The sequence below is a fragment of the Tiliqua scincoides genome, chromosome 3 (assembly GCF_035046505.1).
Source record: "Tiliqua scincoides isolate rTilSci1 chromosome 3, rTilSci1.hap2, whole genome shotgun sequence".
NCBI lineage: Eukaryota > Metazoa > Chordata > Lepidosauria > Squamata > Scincidae > Tiliqua > Tiliqua scincoides.
The window spans coordinates 66,360,546-66,373,768 of NC_089823.1; the positions used below are offsets into that span (position 1 = coordinate 66,360,546).

The 13,223-nt window shown below is 41.3% G+C and overlaps 1 protein-coding gene across 1 annotated transcript in view; it reads left to right on the plus strand.

The window, feature by feature from the left end:
- TRAPPC10 (trafficking protein particle complex subunit 10) overlaps positions 1–13,223 on the plus strand; it is a 52,714-nt gene that overhangs the window by 17,066 nt on the left and 22,425 nt on the right. The window contains exons 2-8 of the mRNA XM_066621156.1: positions 678–759; positions 1,341–1,476; positions 1,819–2,015; positions 9,889–10,084; positions 10,562–10,673; positions 10,905–11,152; positions 12,293–12,439. Coding sequence (XP_066477253.1) covers positions 678–759; positions 1,341–1,476; positions 1,819–2,015; positions 9,889–10,084; positions 10,562–10,673; positions 10,905–11,152; positions 12,293–12,439 — 1,118 coding nt within the window. The remainder of the gene's footprint in view (positions 1–677; positions 760–1,340; positions 1,477–1,818; positions 2,016–9,888; positions 10,085–10,561; positions 10,674–10,904; positions 11,153–12,292; positions 12,440–13,223) is intronic.

Here is a 13,223-nt window from a genome sequence, read left to right on the forward strand (position 1 = left end):
GGTTAAAAACATGATTTGTCAGATGCATATGCAGCAAAATCAGTATTGGCTCTAAACTAGAAACAGATTTAGCAGATATCCTCTCCTTTCATGCAAAGGTGAGGGGCAAGTGTGCATGCCTCAGACTAATGCTAAGCCATAGGTTAATCATGATTTAGCGTTGCATCTGAACTAGCCTGCTACGGGAATGAATATAAAGGCACTGCGGCATATTGCAGGTTTATGAGCAGTAATTTGTCAGTAACTATTTGTCAGTAACAGAGAAGCGCTTTAGCCCCTGCCTGTGTAATTAATGGTTGTAGGCTTGGTCTGATACTAGGGATAGAGCATCTCCTATTCACAGCTGCCATGGCAACAAGCTTCCAGTATAATTGGGGTTCCTGTCAGTTGCACCTGTTAAGTTTGTGTACCTTAGTAGTGGTAACTGTTTCAGTGGTTTTACAGGACGGTAAGAGGCCATATTGTGTATTGTGTTGCTCTTGAACTTTCAGATTGCCTTCTTTGTTGGTTACTTATAATCTTCCTTCCTTGCTTATATAATGGTGTGTGTGCATTTTTAGATGCTTATCCAGAAGAGCATTTGCCTGTAGCTATGGCAGATCTTCAAAAACAAACTTTGCTTGCTTTCATGTTCTTTATACTTGTGAAATCAGTATTTGATATATTTTGCCCCTTAGGTGCCGGAGACCAGAATCTCTTCAGTTCTTTATATCCCACACTTTCTCAGCAGCTCCCAAAAGAACCCATGGAATGGAGGAGGTACGACTGTTTTTTAAAGAAATTATTATATAGATCAGACAAGGAGTCAGGGTAATGATGTCTAATCAGACACTTTTCAGGCATTGAAACAAATTTGGAAGCTAAACAGGAGTAAACATTACATGTTTTAAAAACTATGAATTAGTAAGCAGTCACGTAATCTTATTCCTACCCTTAGTTGTGCGGTGTTGCTCCTGAAGTAGAAATATAAATAAATCTGACTAGAAATCTCTTTGGTTATGCTTCTGGCATCTGTGTCTTGTATAAGAATGGATTGTGTGTAATAAAGTAATGAAAAACAAATATGACTTGAAAGGAGGCTTGCAAGATTTATAAATATTAAAGCTTGGGGGGGGAGGAACAAGACTAGTGTTTAAAATCTAGTTTTTGTAATTGAGTTAGAGGTCTAAAAACTGATTTTGTATGAAATATCTACATATAGTATGGTACTATATCTGGAATTCAAACTGTTTCCTTGCCATCCTACTTCTATAAGAAACATTTATCCTGCGTGCTTTCTGTTGTGTTTTAGCTTTGCTGTGTATGGGTCACTTAATGTTGTTGTTCAAAACATTCTCCAGGTCTTATGGCCGTGCTCCAAAGATGATTCATCTAGAGTCTAACTTTGTACAATTTAAAGAAGAGCTGCTACCTAAAGAAGGGAACAAAGCCCTTTTGACATTTCCTTTTCTCCATATATATTGGACAGAATGCTGTGTAAGTATTGGTGTGTATTTAAAGTGTTAACCCAACAGTTAACTTGCTGCTGATTTTGCATCCTGTCATACTTGCATTGTGGTGGAAGACAAATAGGGGGAATTTTGTGCCAACAAAATCAACGTCTACTTAGGTAGTTATCAGAATCAGCTTTATTTTTCTTTCTTGCGTATGCATCAACTGCTTTATTTTTTTTAAACAAACATCTGCTAAATAGAAGTACTAATGTCAATACAACTCAATTAATTTTGTAGTGTGTACATTTTTTTCTGTTTGGTATAGCAAAACAAGAGTTTCAGGCTTATTCAAATGGTAAATCCGATTTTCTGATTCATCACTTAGGACACAGAAGTATACAAAGCCACAGTAAAAGATGACATCACCAAGTGGCAGAATGTTTTGAAAGTTCACAGCTCAATGGATTGGTTAATTGTGGTAGTAGAGTGTGATGCCAAGAAAAAAAACAAAACCAATATTCTTCCCCGAACGTCTATAGTGGATAAAATAAGGAATGACTTCTGTAATAAGCAGAGTGACAGGTAAGTGTTCGGAGACTCAAAATGTTGCTTGCTGTGATGAACCAGTGTTGTCTTTAAAAGTCCAGTAACCTTTGAAGGGCTTCTGTTTAAGAAACATTTGGTGATGTCTCTTGCAATGGAAAGTAGTAAGGAGAAAGAAGCTTGTTGCAGATTCTTATACCCTTTTCCTAGTGGAACTGGTTCAGATATTGCATTTGATTATGTGTTTGAAGACAACAGAATTGTTTCTGTGTCTTTTTGTGCAAATGTGCAATTAGCTCAGTGATCACTGCTTTATAAACTGAGAAGTTGCATTATAGAAATCTTAAATGTTAAATGCTGTAAGTAGCTTCAGAATAGCTTCAGGGATGACATTGTCTTGTGCTTCTTTTCATCTGGGTCATTGTATTATCTGAAATACAACTTTCATACCTTTCTGCATTTGAAACAAGTGTATTTTCTGTCTAGGAGACATGGACAAGTTCTGTTTCAGACCACAGAACAACCAAAAACACAAAGGATTTTTACTGCTTTCCTGTATCACTTTGGTGTCCTATCTAAAGAAAATTCCAAATACTGTAAATCTTATAGTTTTAGCCCATTTCTCTCACAATTGAAGCCCCATGAATTCCATGGTTAGAGTCATTCACTAGTAAGAAAGACATTGTGAAATCATGATACACAATGGGTAGGATGGAAACAGTGTTTTTTTTAACTCAACAATTTTGGATTAGTTTGTTTCTGTGTTCATGATTAACCTGCTTGATTAACTTGACGCAATCCCAACCAACATCCCAGCGCTGACCTAGACGCAATGCAGACCCACGGTAAGGTAACAAACATGCCCTTACCTTGAGGAAGCCTGCTTGACTGCCTCTCCATGGCAGGATGCAGTGCTCACCATATTGGCACAACTATGTCAGTGCTGAAAAGTTGGTTAGGAGTGTGTCCTTATTTATTTAGTCTCCTGTATGCTTAGTTATATCTAAACTCTGAAGATGCCCTTGCTGGAATGCATTCTTAAATTCACATGATGACCATGTCTGTTCTAATAAAGGAGACTGAAAAGTAAATGCAGGAGAGATTGTTAAAATAACTTAAATATTTAATATTTCTCACCCATATTGTTTTGACTGTGAATCGTGCTTACCGTAGATACTCAATTATAAGGCGAAAAATTTCTTCCCAGAAACGCAGCCTGAATCATTGCCTCGCCTTATCTCCGGGGCATGCAAGCAGCGAGGGGGGGGACGCGAGTGAACCAGCCAGCCAATCTCTATGTGGGAGGAGGGAGGGAGGGAGTGAGTGAGCTTGGGATGAGAAAGAAAGTGATCTCTTCGGAGAGGAGGTGTTGTGCAGGCTGGGGCTGCTGCTGAGCATTCGCAGCTGCCTGTCGGTGCGCTCCACCTGCTCCTTCAGGCTGTTGCCCAGCTGCAGGAGCTCGATGTGCTGGGCTGGGCTGCGCAGGGCAGGACAGAGCAGGGGCATCTGCCACTGCAGCCATCAGCAGCCCCCCTTGCTCAGCACGTGCCCACAGAGGCATCAGGTACCCAAGACAGAGCAGGAGCGCAGGAGACAATGAGCTGTGTGGGAGGGGGACGTCTGAGCGAGGGAGAAGCAGTCATTTGAAATGGCTGAGTCCATCTCCTCTTTCCTTCTTGTTCCCCCTTCCCCCCTTCCTACTGTATGTAAACTTCAAGCACTCCCTTGGAAAGCCCAACTTGATAACCCCCTTCCCATCTCCTGACAGATGAAGCTGAACAGGGTGGGGGAAGGGGGGGGGAGTGATCTTTTTTAAAAAAATTGGAGAGGCAGCCTGCAGAAGGCTGTACCTTTGTTTCTCAACCCCTCTCCCCGTAATCATTCACCACTGATGAAGTTGTACTAGGGGGGGAGAGGAAGAGTTAACTTTAATAAAGGTGAGTGTGAGTGAGCGCACACTTAAAAAGTTAAGGCTACAGTCCTGTCCTCGCTTTCATGGGAGTAAACCTCATTGACTATTAAGGGACTTGCTTCTGAGTAGGCATGCCTAGGATTGGGCTCGCAGTCTATTTCCTCTCCACCACCACCCCTTACTGTATACAGTCACACTTCAGTCTCTCCCTTGCAAAGCTTTTTGCAAACCTCCTTGCTAACTTCCCCCTACCCTTGCTAATTTCCCCTTACCCTCACCAATGAAGTTGGACTGGAGAGGAAAAGTCCCTCCATTTGTGTATGTGGGGCGGGGGGGGGGGAGCATCTGTGAAAGAGAGAGAGAAGCGGTCTCCCTGTGTGTGTGTGTGTCCTTTTTACTGGAACAGTCCTGGAGACCTTGCAAAGATGAAAAACATAGGAAAAGCAGAGAGTAGAATTTAAAGTAGAATTATTCTGCAGCAACAGGTATTTTAGCCAGAGATCTTAGCTGTATGCTGGCAGGAGCTCTGAAGCACTTGCAACTGCTACTTAAGAGAGCATGCTTGCTTCGCCAGGCAATCAGGCATTTATGCAGCAAAGTTTAGCTGCCTGAGATCCCATTGTAATGTACTGCACCCATGCAGGAGCCACTGAAACCCTCCTGGGGGAGAAGTAAGGGATTAATTACCATCCCTAAAGTCCCCACCCCCCACTTGGGGTTGTGTGTGAATAATCTTATTGGTTTGCTCTATTGTACTTCACACTTTGGCTTTTTACTAGTTTTGTTCTTGCAGCCTTGCTAGTTGTCTATTATAATATGGATATTTTAAATTCTTGTATATGTGTTCCTAGAGGCTTTGATGCTACATTAACCACTGGGGGTGTGTGTGAATAATCTTATGCTTGAGAAATTATCTCTGAGTATTTTCTTGATCCTTACTAGTAATACATTAAATTTTGAAAGGGTCAGGAGAGAGAATAATTCCTTTAGGTAGAATAGGTGCTTTGATCGCTGCTAATTCTTGCCTTATTTCCAGTGGTCTTCCTTCACCTCACCTTCTTTCAATAGTCAAAAGTGGAGATAAATTGTGAGGTCAGAGCATGCTGAATTTCATAGCAAGAAATTGACAGTGTATTAATGCTTCTTAATATATTTGAATTAATTGTAGAATATATTTAATTTTTATTTCATTGTATGGGACGTGCCAAAAAATTTTGGGCCCTGGGTGCAAATGACCTTCGCGTGCCACTGAGTCCGACACCCCCCCTAAGTTTAACCTCCGACTTATCCGAGGGTCATAGAAAATTCCATGATTTGTGGTTCAAGACCTTCCCTCGACTTATCTGTGAGGTCGACTAATCATTTGAAGCTGAAGGTGTTACTTTTACCATATTATGTATTTAAGCTATTAGATATTGCCAGGCCAGTATACTGAAAGTTCCTTCCTATTGCCAGCATCCTTGTTTTTTGTCTGGTACTTGTCAGAATGTTATCAGTTTATTTAAGCAGATAATTTAGGAAGTCCTACGTAACTAGGGTGGTTCTGTCACTTTCAAACATGAATTAAATTCTTCTACACAGTAACTCTTTGGCAGAGCATTTGATATTTCTTTCAGAGTCTTTGCTAAATTATTCTGTTTACGAGGGTCGCCCAGAAAGTAATGCACCACATTTTTTTCTTCAACAATTATTTATTGAACACAATGAAACTTACACACAAGAAAGAATGATGTTTCTTCTACACTCCCTATTTTTCCACGTAATCTCCATCCTGTTCTATGGCCTTCCTCCAGCGAGACACAAGGGCATGTATGCCCTGTTGGTACCACTCCTTGTTCTGGTCACGAAGCCATTTCTGCACTGTGCGAATCACCTCTTCGTCATCCTCAAAATGTCTTCCACGAATGGCATCCTTTAATGGCCCAAACAAGTGGAAGTCTGAGGGAGCTAGGTCAGGGCTATAGGGTGGATGGGGCAACACAGTCCAACCCTGTTTAGTGATGTGTTCCGAAGTCCTCAAACTTTGAGACCGAGCATTACGTTGAATCAAACATTCACCTGGGTTGTTATGGCGCCGAAGTCGCTGGAAGCGCTTCTTGAGTTTGGTTAATGTCTTCACATAAGCTTCAGAATTAATGGTGCTGCCTCTTGACATCACATCAATGAGTATGATGCCCTCACAATCCCAAAATACAGTGATCATGACCTTACCGGCAGAAGCAGTTGCTTTGAATTTTTTCTTCTGTGGAGATTGAGGATGACGCCATTCCATCGACTGTCGTTTTGTTTCGGGCTCAAAATGGTGAACACAGGTTTCATCACCTGTCACAATCCTGGACAAGAACGCTTCCCCCTCATCTTCAAAACGTTTCAGCAACTCAGAAGAAATGTTTTTTCTGAGAGATTTGTAGTCCACTGTAAGACAGCACGGAACCCATCGTGCACACACTTTTGAGTAATCAAGAGCACGGATGATTGCATCCACACTTTCTTTGCTGATTGACAGCTTCAGCGCCAACTGCCTAGTTGTTATGCATCGGTCCTTGCGAATGAGCACATCAGCAAGCTGAGTCTTGTCAGGTGTGACAGCCGTGGATGGCCGCCCTGAACGCTGCAAATCTTGGAGCTCTGCCAAACCGCCTTCTAATGGCCTCACCCTCTGTGCCCAGCGACTAACCGTACTTCTGTTGACTGCAGATTCTCCATAAACTGTACACAAACGTTTGTGTATGTTCCCAACAGTTTCTTTCTCCGCAGTGAGAAATTCAATGACGACACGCTGCTTGTAACGTACATCACTTACAGACGCCATTTTGAAACACTGCTGCAGCTACGCTATCTGTCTGAAGAAACCAAAAATCTGTGTGCGCACTCCTGAAAATTCAAATAATGTATATCTAAAGTTTCGCATTCGTACCATTACTGTAGGCTGAGAAAAAAAATGTGGTGCATTACTTTCTGGGCGACCCTCGTAGAACAATAAACGATTGTTGGAGTGATGAGAAGTGAAAATTATACCTTGTCTGCATGCACTGTTTTGAAGAACAATTGACTACAAGCCATCTGGTAGACCTTAACTTCAGGTCCATAACTTCTTTAAGAAGAAAACATTTAACATGTAAAATAGTTATGTGTTAGTGCCAATTTTGTAAATTTGTGGTTATACTATTATTTATCTAGAAGTGCCTAAAAAGTTGGGCGTACTACTTTACTTGAGATGTAAGTATTTTAAAAATAAAAACAAATGTTGCCCCCCCAAAAGTACTTTATCACTTTTTCACTCATTAAATGGGGAACATAATTTTATTCAGTTTATCCTTGCTAAAGCTTAGAGCTAGTAAAATATCTAGCTGGCTTCAGTGAAAATATTTCAGAGAATCATGTAGGTTTAAGCTGCCTCTGAAGACAGGGGCTGCCTCTGAAGACAGTCCGGAAACTGCAACTAGTGCAGAATGCAGTGGCCTGTGTGGTTGCTGGGGCTTGTTAGTTCAACTCAGTTGGGCCACCGCTTCGGTGGCTACACTGGCTGCTAGTTCGTTTCCGGTCTGAATTCAAAGTGCTATTTTTGACTTTTAGAGCCCTATACGGCTCGGGTCCAGGGCATTTGAGGGATTGCCTCCTTCCATATAATCCAACCTGTCCTCTCAGGTCATCAGAGGGGGCCTTTCTGACTGTGCTGCCACTAGCAGAGATGAGGGGGATGGCGGCAAGAAAGAGGGCCTTCTTGGTGATAGCTCCTCATTTGTGCAACTCTTTCCCCCTGAAATTGAGAACAGCTCCCTCTTTAGGGTCCTTCCAGCGGGGGCTTAAGAACTTTTTATTTAGGGAGGACTTTTATGCTGACACCAGGGGTCATGGCACTTCCCAAGAACTCTGGATTTTAATTTGGGATCCAGGTTTTTATTGTGTTTTATTGTTTTCAATGTCTTTTATATATGTATAGTTTATGTTTTTAATGTGTTCAATTATGAGCTGCCTTGAGTGTCCTCATTGGATAGGAAGGCGGGATATAAATCTCTAAAATAAAATAATTAACAAAATAAGCAATTTCTCTCATAATTGAAACCCCATGAATTCCATGGTTATAGTAATTCACTAATAAGAAAATTTAGATGTTTGTAAAGCGTGATGATTGCAAAGAAGGTAGGTGAAGCTTTGTGTTCCATAGAAGTTGATTTTCAGTTTGATTGCTTTTACCACCTTTCCAAATGGAATATGTGTTCATGTTCAGGCAACCAAATTTGGGGGGGGGGGGGGAAGAGTATCAATTCTTTTTTTGATAATGGCTGAGTCAGCAACCTTGATGCTCCATTTGAAGAGTTGTGCTGTTAGTGGAAAGCAGGGTTTCTTGGCTGCGTAAAGTACAGTGGTGCCTCACATAACGAAATTAATCCGTTCCGCGAGTCCTTTCGTTATACGAGTTTTTCGTTTTGCGAAGCGCGTTTTCCCATAGAAATGCATTGAAATTTAATTAATGCATTCCTATGGGCAAGAAAAGTCAGAACAAAGTCAAATTTGGTTTACAAAGTGTTTATTAAGTGCTCTTTAAAGGCATACATACTGTACAGAGGATTTCAAAAACGGGGGGGGGCATGCTGAGTGGGGAGCTTGAAGGCTGTAATCCTGGGCACACTTTCCTGGGAGTAAGCACAATGGGACTTACTTCTGAGGAGACACGCACAGGATTGTGCTCTAAGCTGGGGAGGACGGAGCAGCTGCACTCAATTGCTTGCTTTTGCCGTGATCATGGGGGGAAACCGTGAAGGAAATGGGGCAGTGAGAGGGTGAATGAGCGATGGGGGGGATGCTGAGTGGGGAGTTTGAAGGCTGTAATCCTGTGCACACTTTCCTGGGAGCAAGCACAATAGGACTTACTTACATAAAGATCCTCCCCTTACTAGGGTGGACGGGATCATAAAGTGACATGAAGATCCGTCCCTTACTAGGGTGAAAGGGATCATAAACTTGACATGAAGATCCGCCCCTTACTAGGGTGGACGGGATCATAAAGGGACATGAAAATCCGCCCCTTACTAGGGTGGACGGGATCATAGACTGACATGAAGATCCTCCCCTTACTAGGGTGGACGGGATCATAAAGGGACATGAAGATCCCCCCCCTTTAAGACAAAAAAAAAAATTCGTTATGCGAAGCATAAGTCATAAAAATTTGTTATGCGAGTTACCAAACTTCGCACCCCGCTTTCGTTCTGCGGGTTTTTCGCTGTGCGGGGCATTCGTTATGCGAGGCACCACTGTATAGTATCAGCTTTCTCTTCCTCTTTCCCCTTCCCTGCCAGCAGAGGCACTTCTTCTCACCTAAATACTCCTAGGCAGACAAGGAAAGATCATTAATGTTGGTGGAGTTCCCATTTGGCTGTCAACAGCAGAGTTCTTGGGAATGCCTTGCCACTTTTTTGGTCCTTCCCCTTCCTACCTTCCTTTGAGATGAGGATGAATGAAGTGTCAGATTTCCTCTTGCCCTTCAACATTCCTTGCCCAAGCTGTGCCTGGGTGCTGCTTTTGGACAGTCCTGCTGGCTTAATAAACATTTCTTGGCAAGGCCAAATTCCCATTATGTTCCGAAAGCAGGTTTGCAGGCTGACCATTCTGTGGGTCTGTGGGAAAGGGATAAGGTTATTTTTGCAGAAGGTTCTCTCTCCTCTCCTACCCACAGATCTTTATTAGGGACCCATCTTTTGTTCTCTTTCAAGTTTTCTCTGTATTTCTGTGGTTTGTTGTCCAAACTGGGATACTAATGTGAAATTTTCTTTTATCTGGTTTTTCATGTGTATAATAGCTCTTTCTACAAATGCTATGTGCTGTTACTAAGAGAGTTTCCCTGTCTGAATGGGATTTCAAGTTTTCTGGCCTACCCTTCTGCCATGGGATCCATTATTGCCTGCTCCACTGCTTTTGGAGCAGAAGGGAACCTCATAAGTCAAATATTTTGTTTGATTTGTGCATTTTTAACCAAAATATTCATTAATTCCTTTACAGATGTGTAGTACTGTCTGACCCCTTGAAAGACTCTTCCCGCTCTCAGGAGTCCTGGAATGCCTTTCTGACAAAACTCAGGACGCTACTCCTCATGTCTTTTACCAAAAACTTAGGCAAATTTGAAGATGACATGAGAACTTTGAGGGAGAAGAGGACCGAACCAGGATGGAGTTTTTGTGAATATTTTATGGTCCAGGTATAGTAGAGAGCAGCATATGGAGAAAGCATTATTTTCTAAATTAGTCTTAGAGTTTGATAACTTTCTGTCCTACCTGCACAGAGCAGTACTACTTGTATTAAAAACCTTTATCTTGAAATTATAACCAGTTGAGATCATGAGAAAAAGCTCCTGCTCAAGGCTTAACTTTGCACAGAAAAGTAGATGTACTGAAATAGAGCCTGGTATCTGGCAGACTGTTTTAGGTACGGGATCTAAAGATCCAAGCAGTTGCCTATTTTGCACCAGCAGAATGATTATATTCATTCTCCTTGGAAATATCTTTTCCTGGGAGATGTGTGTTCTGAAAAAATAGGCTCTGGATTTTTCTGAGTGATTTAGGAGAAGACAGTCACTTTTTTTGCTATCCTTCTTTAATAGCTGCTTAATATATTTGCACCAAAGCTTGACAGCACCAAGATTAACACATACTTTTCTTTGTTTATCTGTTAAAAGGAAGAATTGGCTTTTGTCTTTGAAATGCTGCAGCAATTTGAGGATGCCCTGGTGCAATATGATGAGCTGGATGCTCTGTTCTCCCAGTATGTTGTCAACTTTGGTGCCGGTGGTAAGTGATTACGTTAGCAAATGCATTTATGTATCACTATGGGGGCCCCCCCCAGATCTTTTGCTTAAAAAAAAATCTCTGCTTTGCAGTTCAAGGCCCAGAAATGGTCTGCTTGATGCTTCCCAGTAATGTTGTCCCAATAGTAACCTTAACACAGTTCTATGTAGTTCTGTTCTAATATTTTAATATAGCAAACATAGTTATTTCCAATTATGTGTTTGTTTTACATAGATGGGGCAAATTGGCTGACATTTTTCTGCCAGCCAGTACGAAGCTGGAACGGGCTGGTTCTTCGTAAGCCTATAGACATGGAGAAAAGAGAACTGATTCAAAACCAGGAAGCTACTCTGTTAGACTTGCGCAGTTACCTCTTTTCTCGCCAATGCACATTACTAATTTTTCTTCAGAGGCCATGGGAAGTATCTCAGCGAGCACTAGAACTTCTTCATAACTGTGTGCAAGAGCTGAAGCTCCTTGAAGTAAGTCTATGCAATTTAATCAATCAGGTGACTAATTCTTAAGCTTTCCTTTCAAGTTGTTTATCACTTGCTTTGGATTACTGTGGCATCCTAAAAGCAGTAGCCTAGGCCTTTAGTATCCTGGCAAAGATTATGGTTTATTTGCTGTGTGGAAGGTGGAGGTGTTCGGAAGGAGAAGATTGTATTCAGATGAACTATGTACTACATTTGCATAGTCATATTTAATCTGTCAATATGCTTCATTTGTCTTTAATGGTTAATGCTTCCTACTTCTGTCTAGTAAGCTAGGGAAATCTAATTGGTGAAATGCCAACATTTTACTTGTGAAAAGCATTCTTTTCCATCAAGTATTCTTCAGTAGCAGTGTTCTAAATGGCCACTGCTTTTTTTGCTGCTTTGAGATTCTGTTTTCCATGTCTTGTTTTCTGGGGCTGGTGCAAACATATGACTAGTAGTCTCCTAGCATTTCTTAACAGGTTGGGCAACTATATTGTGTGCTGTCTCATCTCTATCGATTCCATGTATAAAATCTCTCAAGGATAGAAAAAAAAGAGTTCTGTCTCCAACTTTGGAGAGCAACTGCCAGTTATAGTAGACAAGAATAGGTATGCATTGCTTAGCAATGAGGATATGTTCTCTGGAACCTATTATGTGTTACGTGAACCTAATTCCTTACCTTTGTGTTGGTGGTGCTGGAATGCCTTGTTGGGAGGCCCTGGCGGCCTCTTCCGGGTTGTGCCAGGCTCATGACCCACTCTAATGGTCTGTGTGGGCATCAGAAACTCCAGAAACAACTTCAAGACAAGCTGTAGCTTCAGTAGTGTCTGTCTTTCTTTAACCACTCTCTGTTCTTAGTACAATTTCACCTTCGCATTGTGATTAGAGAGAGAGAAAACTATTTTAAAATTTTTGAAGTTGATTTAAAGTTATTAATACTGTTCCTAAATAATTTATCTTGAAAATGACTGATATAATTGTTTCCATCATCTTTTTTTAATTTGCAAACATTTCTATTAGACACTGATGAAATTATCTTTGTATAGCCTGCAAATCCTGCTAGAAATCTTTAAACCTTTTTTGCCAGATCATTCATTGTAAATACGAGTTTCTAAATAAACTCTTTTACTCTTTCATCATAAGGTCTCTGTTCCTCCTGGTGCTTTGGACTGTTGGGTCTTCTTGAGCTGCTTGGAGGTTCTGCAGAGAATAGAAGGCTGCTGTGATCGGTCTCAAATTGATGCCAATGTTTCCCACACAGTTGGCTTATGGAGTTATGCTACTGAAAAGGTAAGTGAAGTTGGTGATATGTTCCCAGGCTGTGACAAATCAATGCAACATATGATTTTAATTAGGAATCACTACTGACTTCTTCTTTCTCTGGGTTCTGTGGCCTTCGTGGAAAACTCAGGGAAGGGAGGTGTTTGATCTTTTTCTAGATCTTGCAGAAGGTGCAAGCAGCACTTCATTGCTACCACTGCCTCCAAAATCCCAACAAAATGGAAAATAAGCTCTTCCTTTCCTGTGTATGATAGAAAATTCTGACTCCAAGTTCAGGAAGCTGGAGAAGAAGCAGTTGCTTCCAATCTAGCACTGAATGTTTTGGGAGGTGTCCCTCAGTTTGAGAAACACTGAGCTAGTAGTATCTTGTTCTTGTTGTCAGATTTCAAAAGAATCACTGTTTAATCTGTTGTAGCAAAAGCAATAGTTGTATCCTTTTAAAGGCTAACAGGCTCTGGTACATTTGTTACTTGTGAAAAGTACCACAAGTCTCATTCCTGAGTGAATGGGTTGAGAGGAGCTGTTTTATTCAAGGAGCTCATGGCTGTTAATATTTTAAACCAGGAGTTCTTAACCTTTTTACCATAGACCCCCCCCCCCAGTAGAATGCCCAGTATATCCTCATACACCCTTCACCAGACTGTTGAAATCATCATCATCTTCATCATCATTCCTGTTAGGTACTGTAGGACTTCAAAAGAGGTCAGTAGCATGGTTTTACTTTACATATGAATAGCTAGGAACAGAATGTTTCAATTCTGTAATGAATTGTAATGAATAATATCTTTCTGTT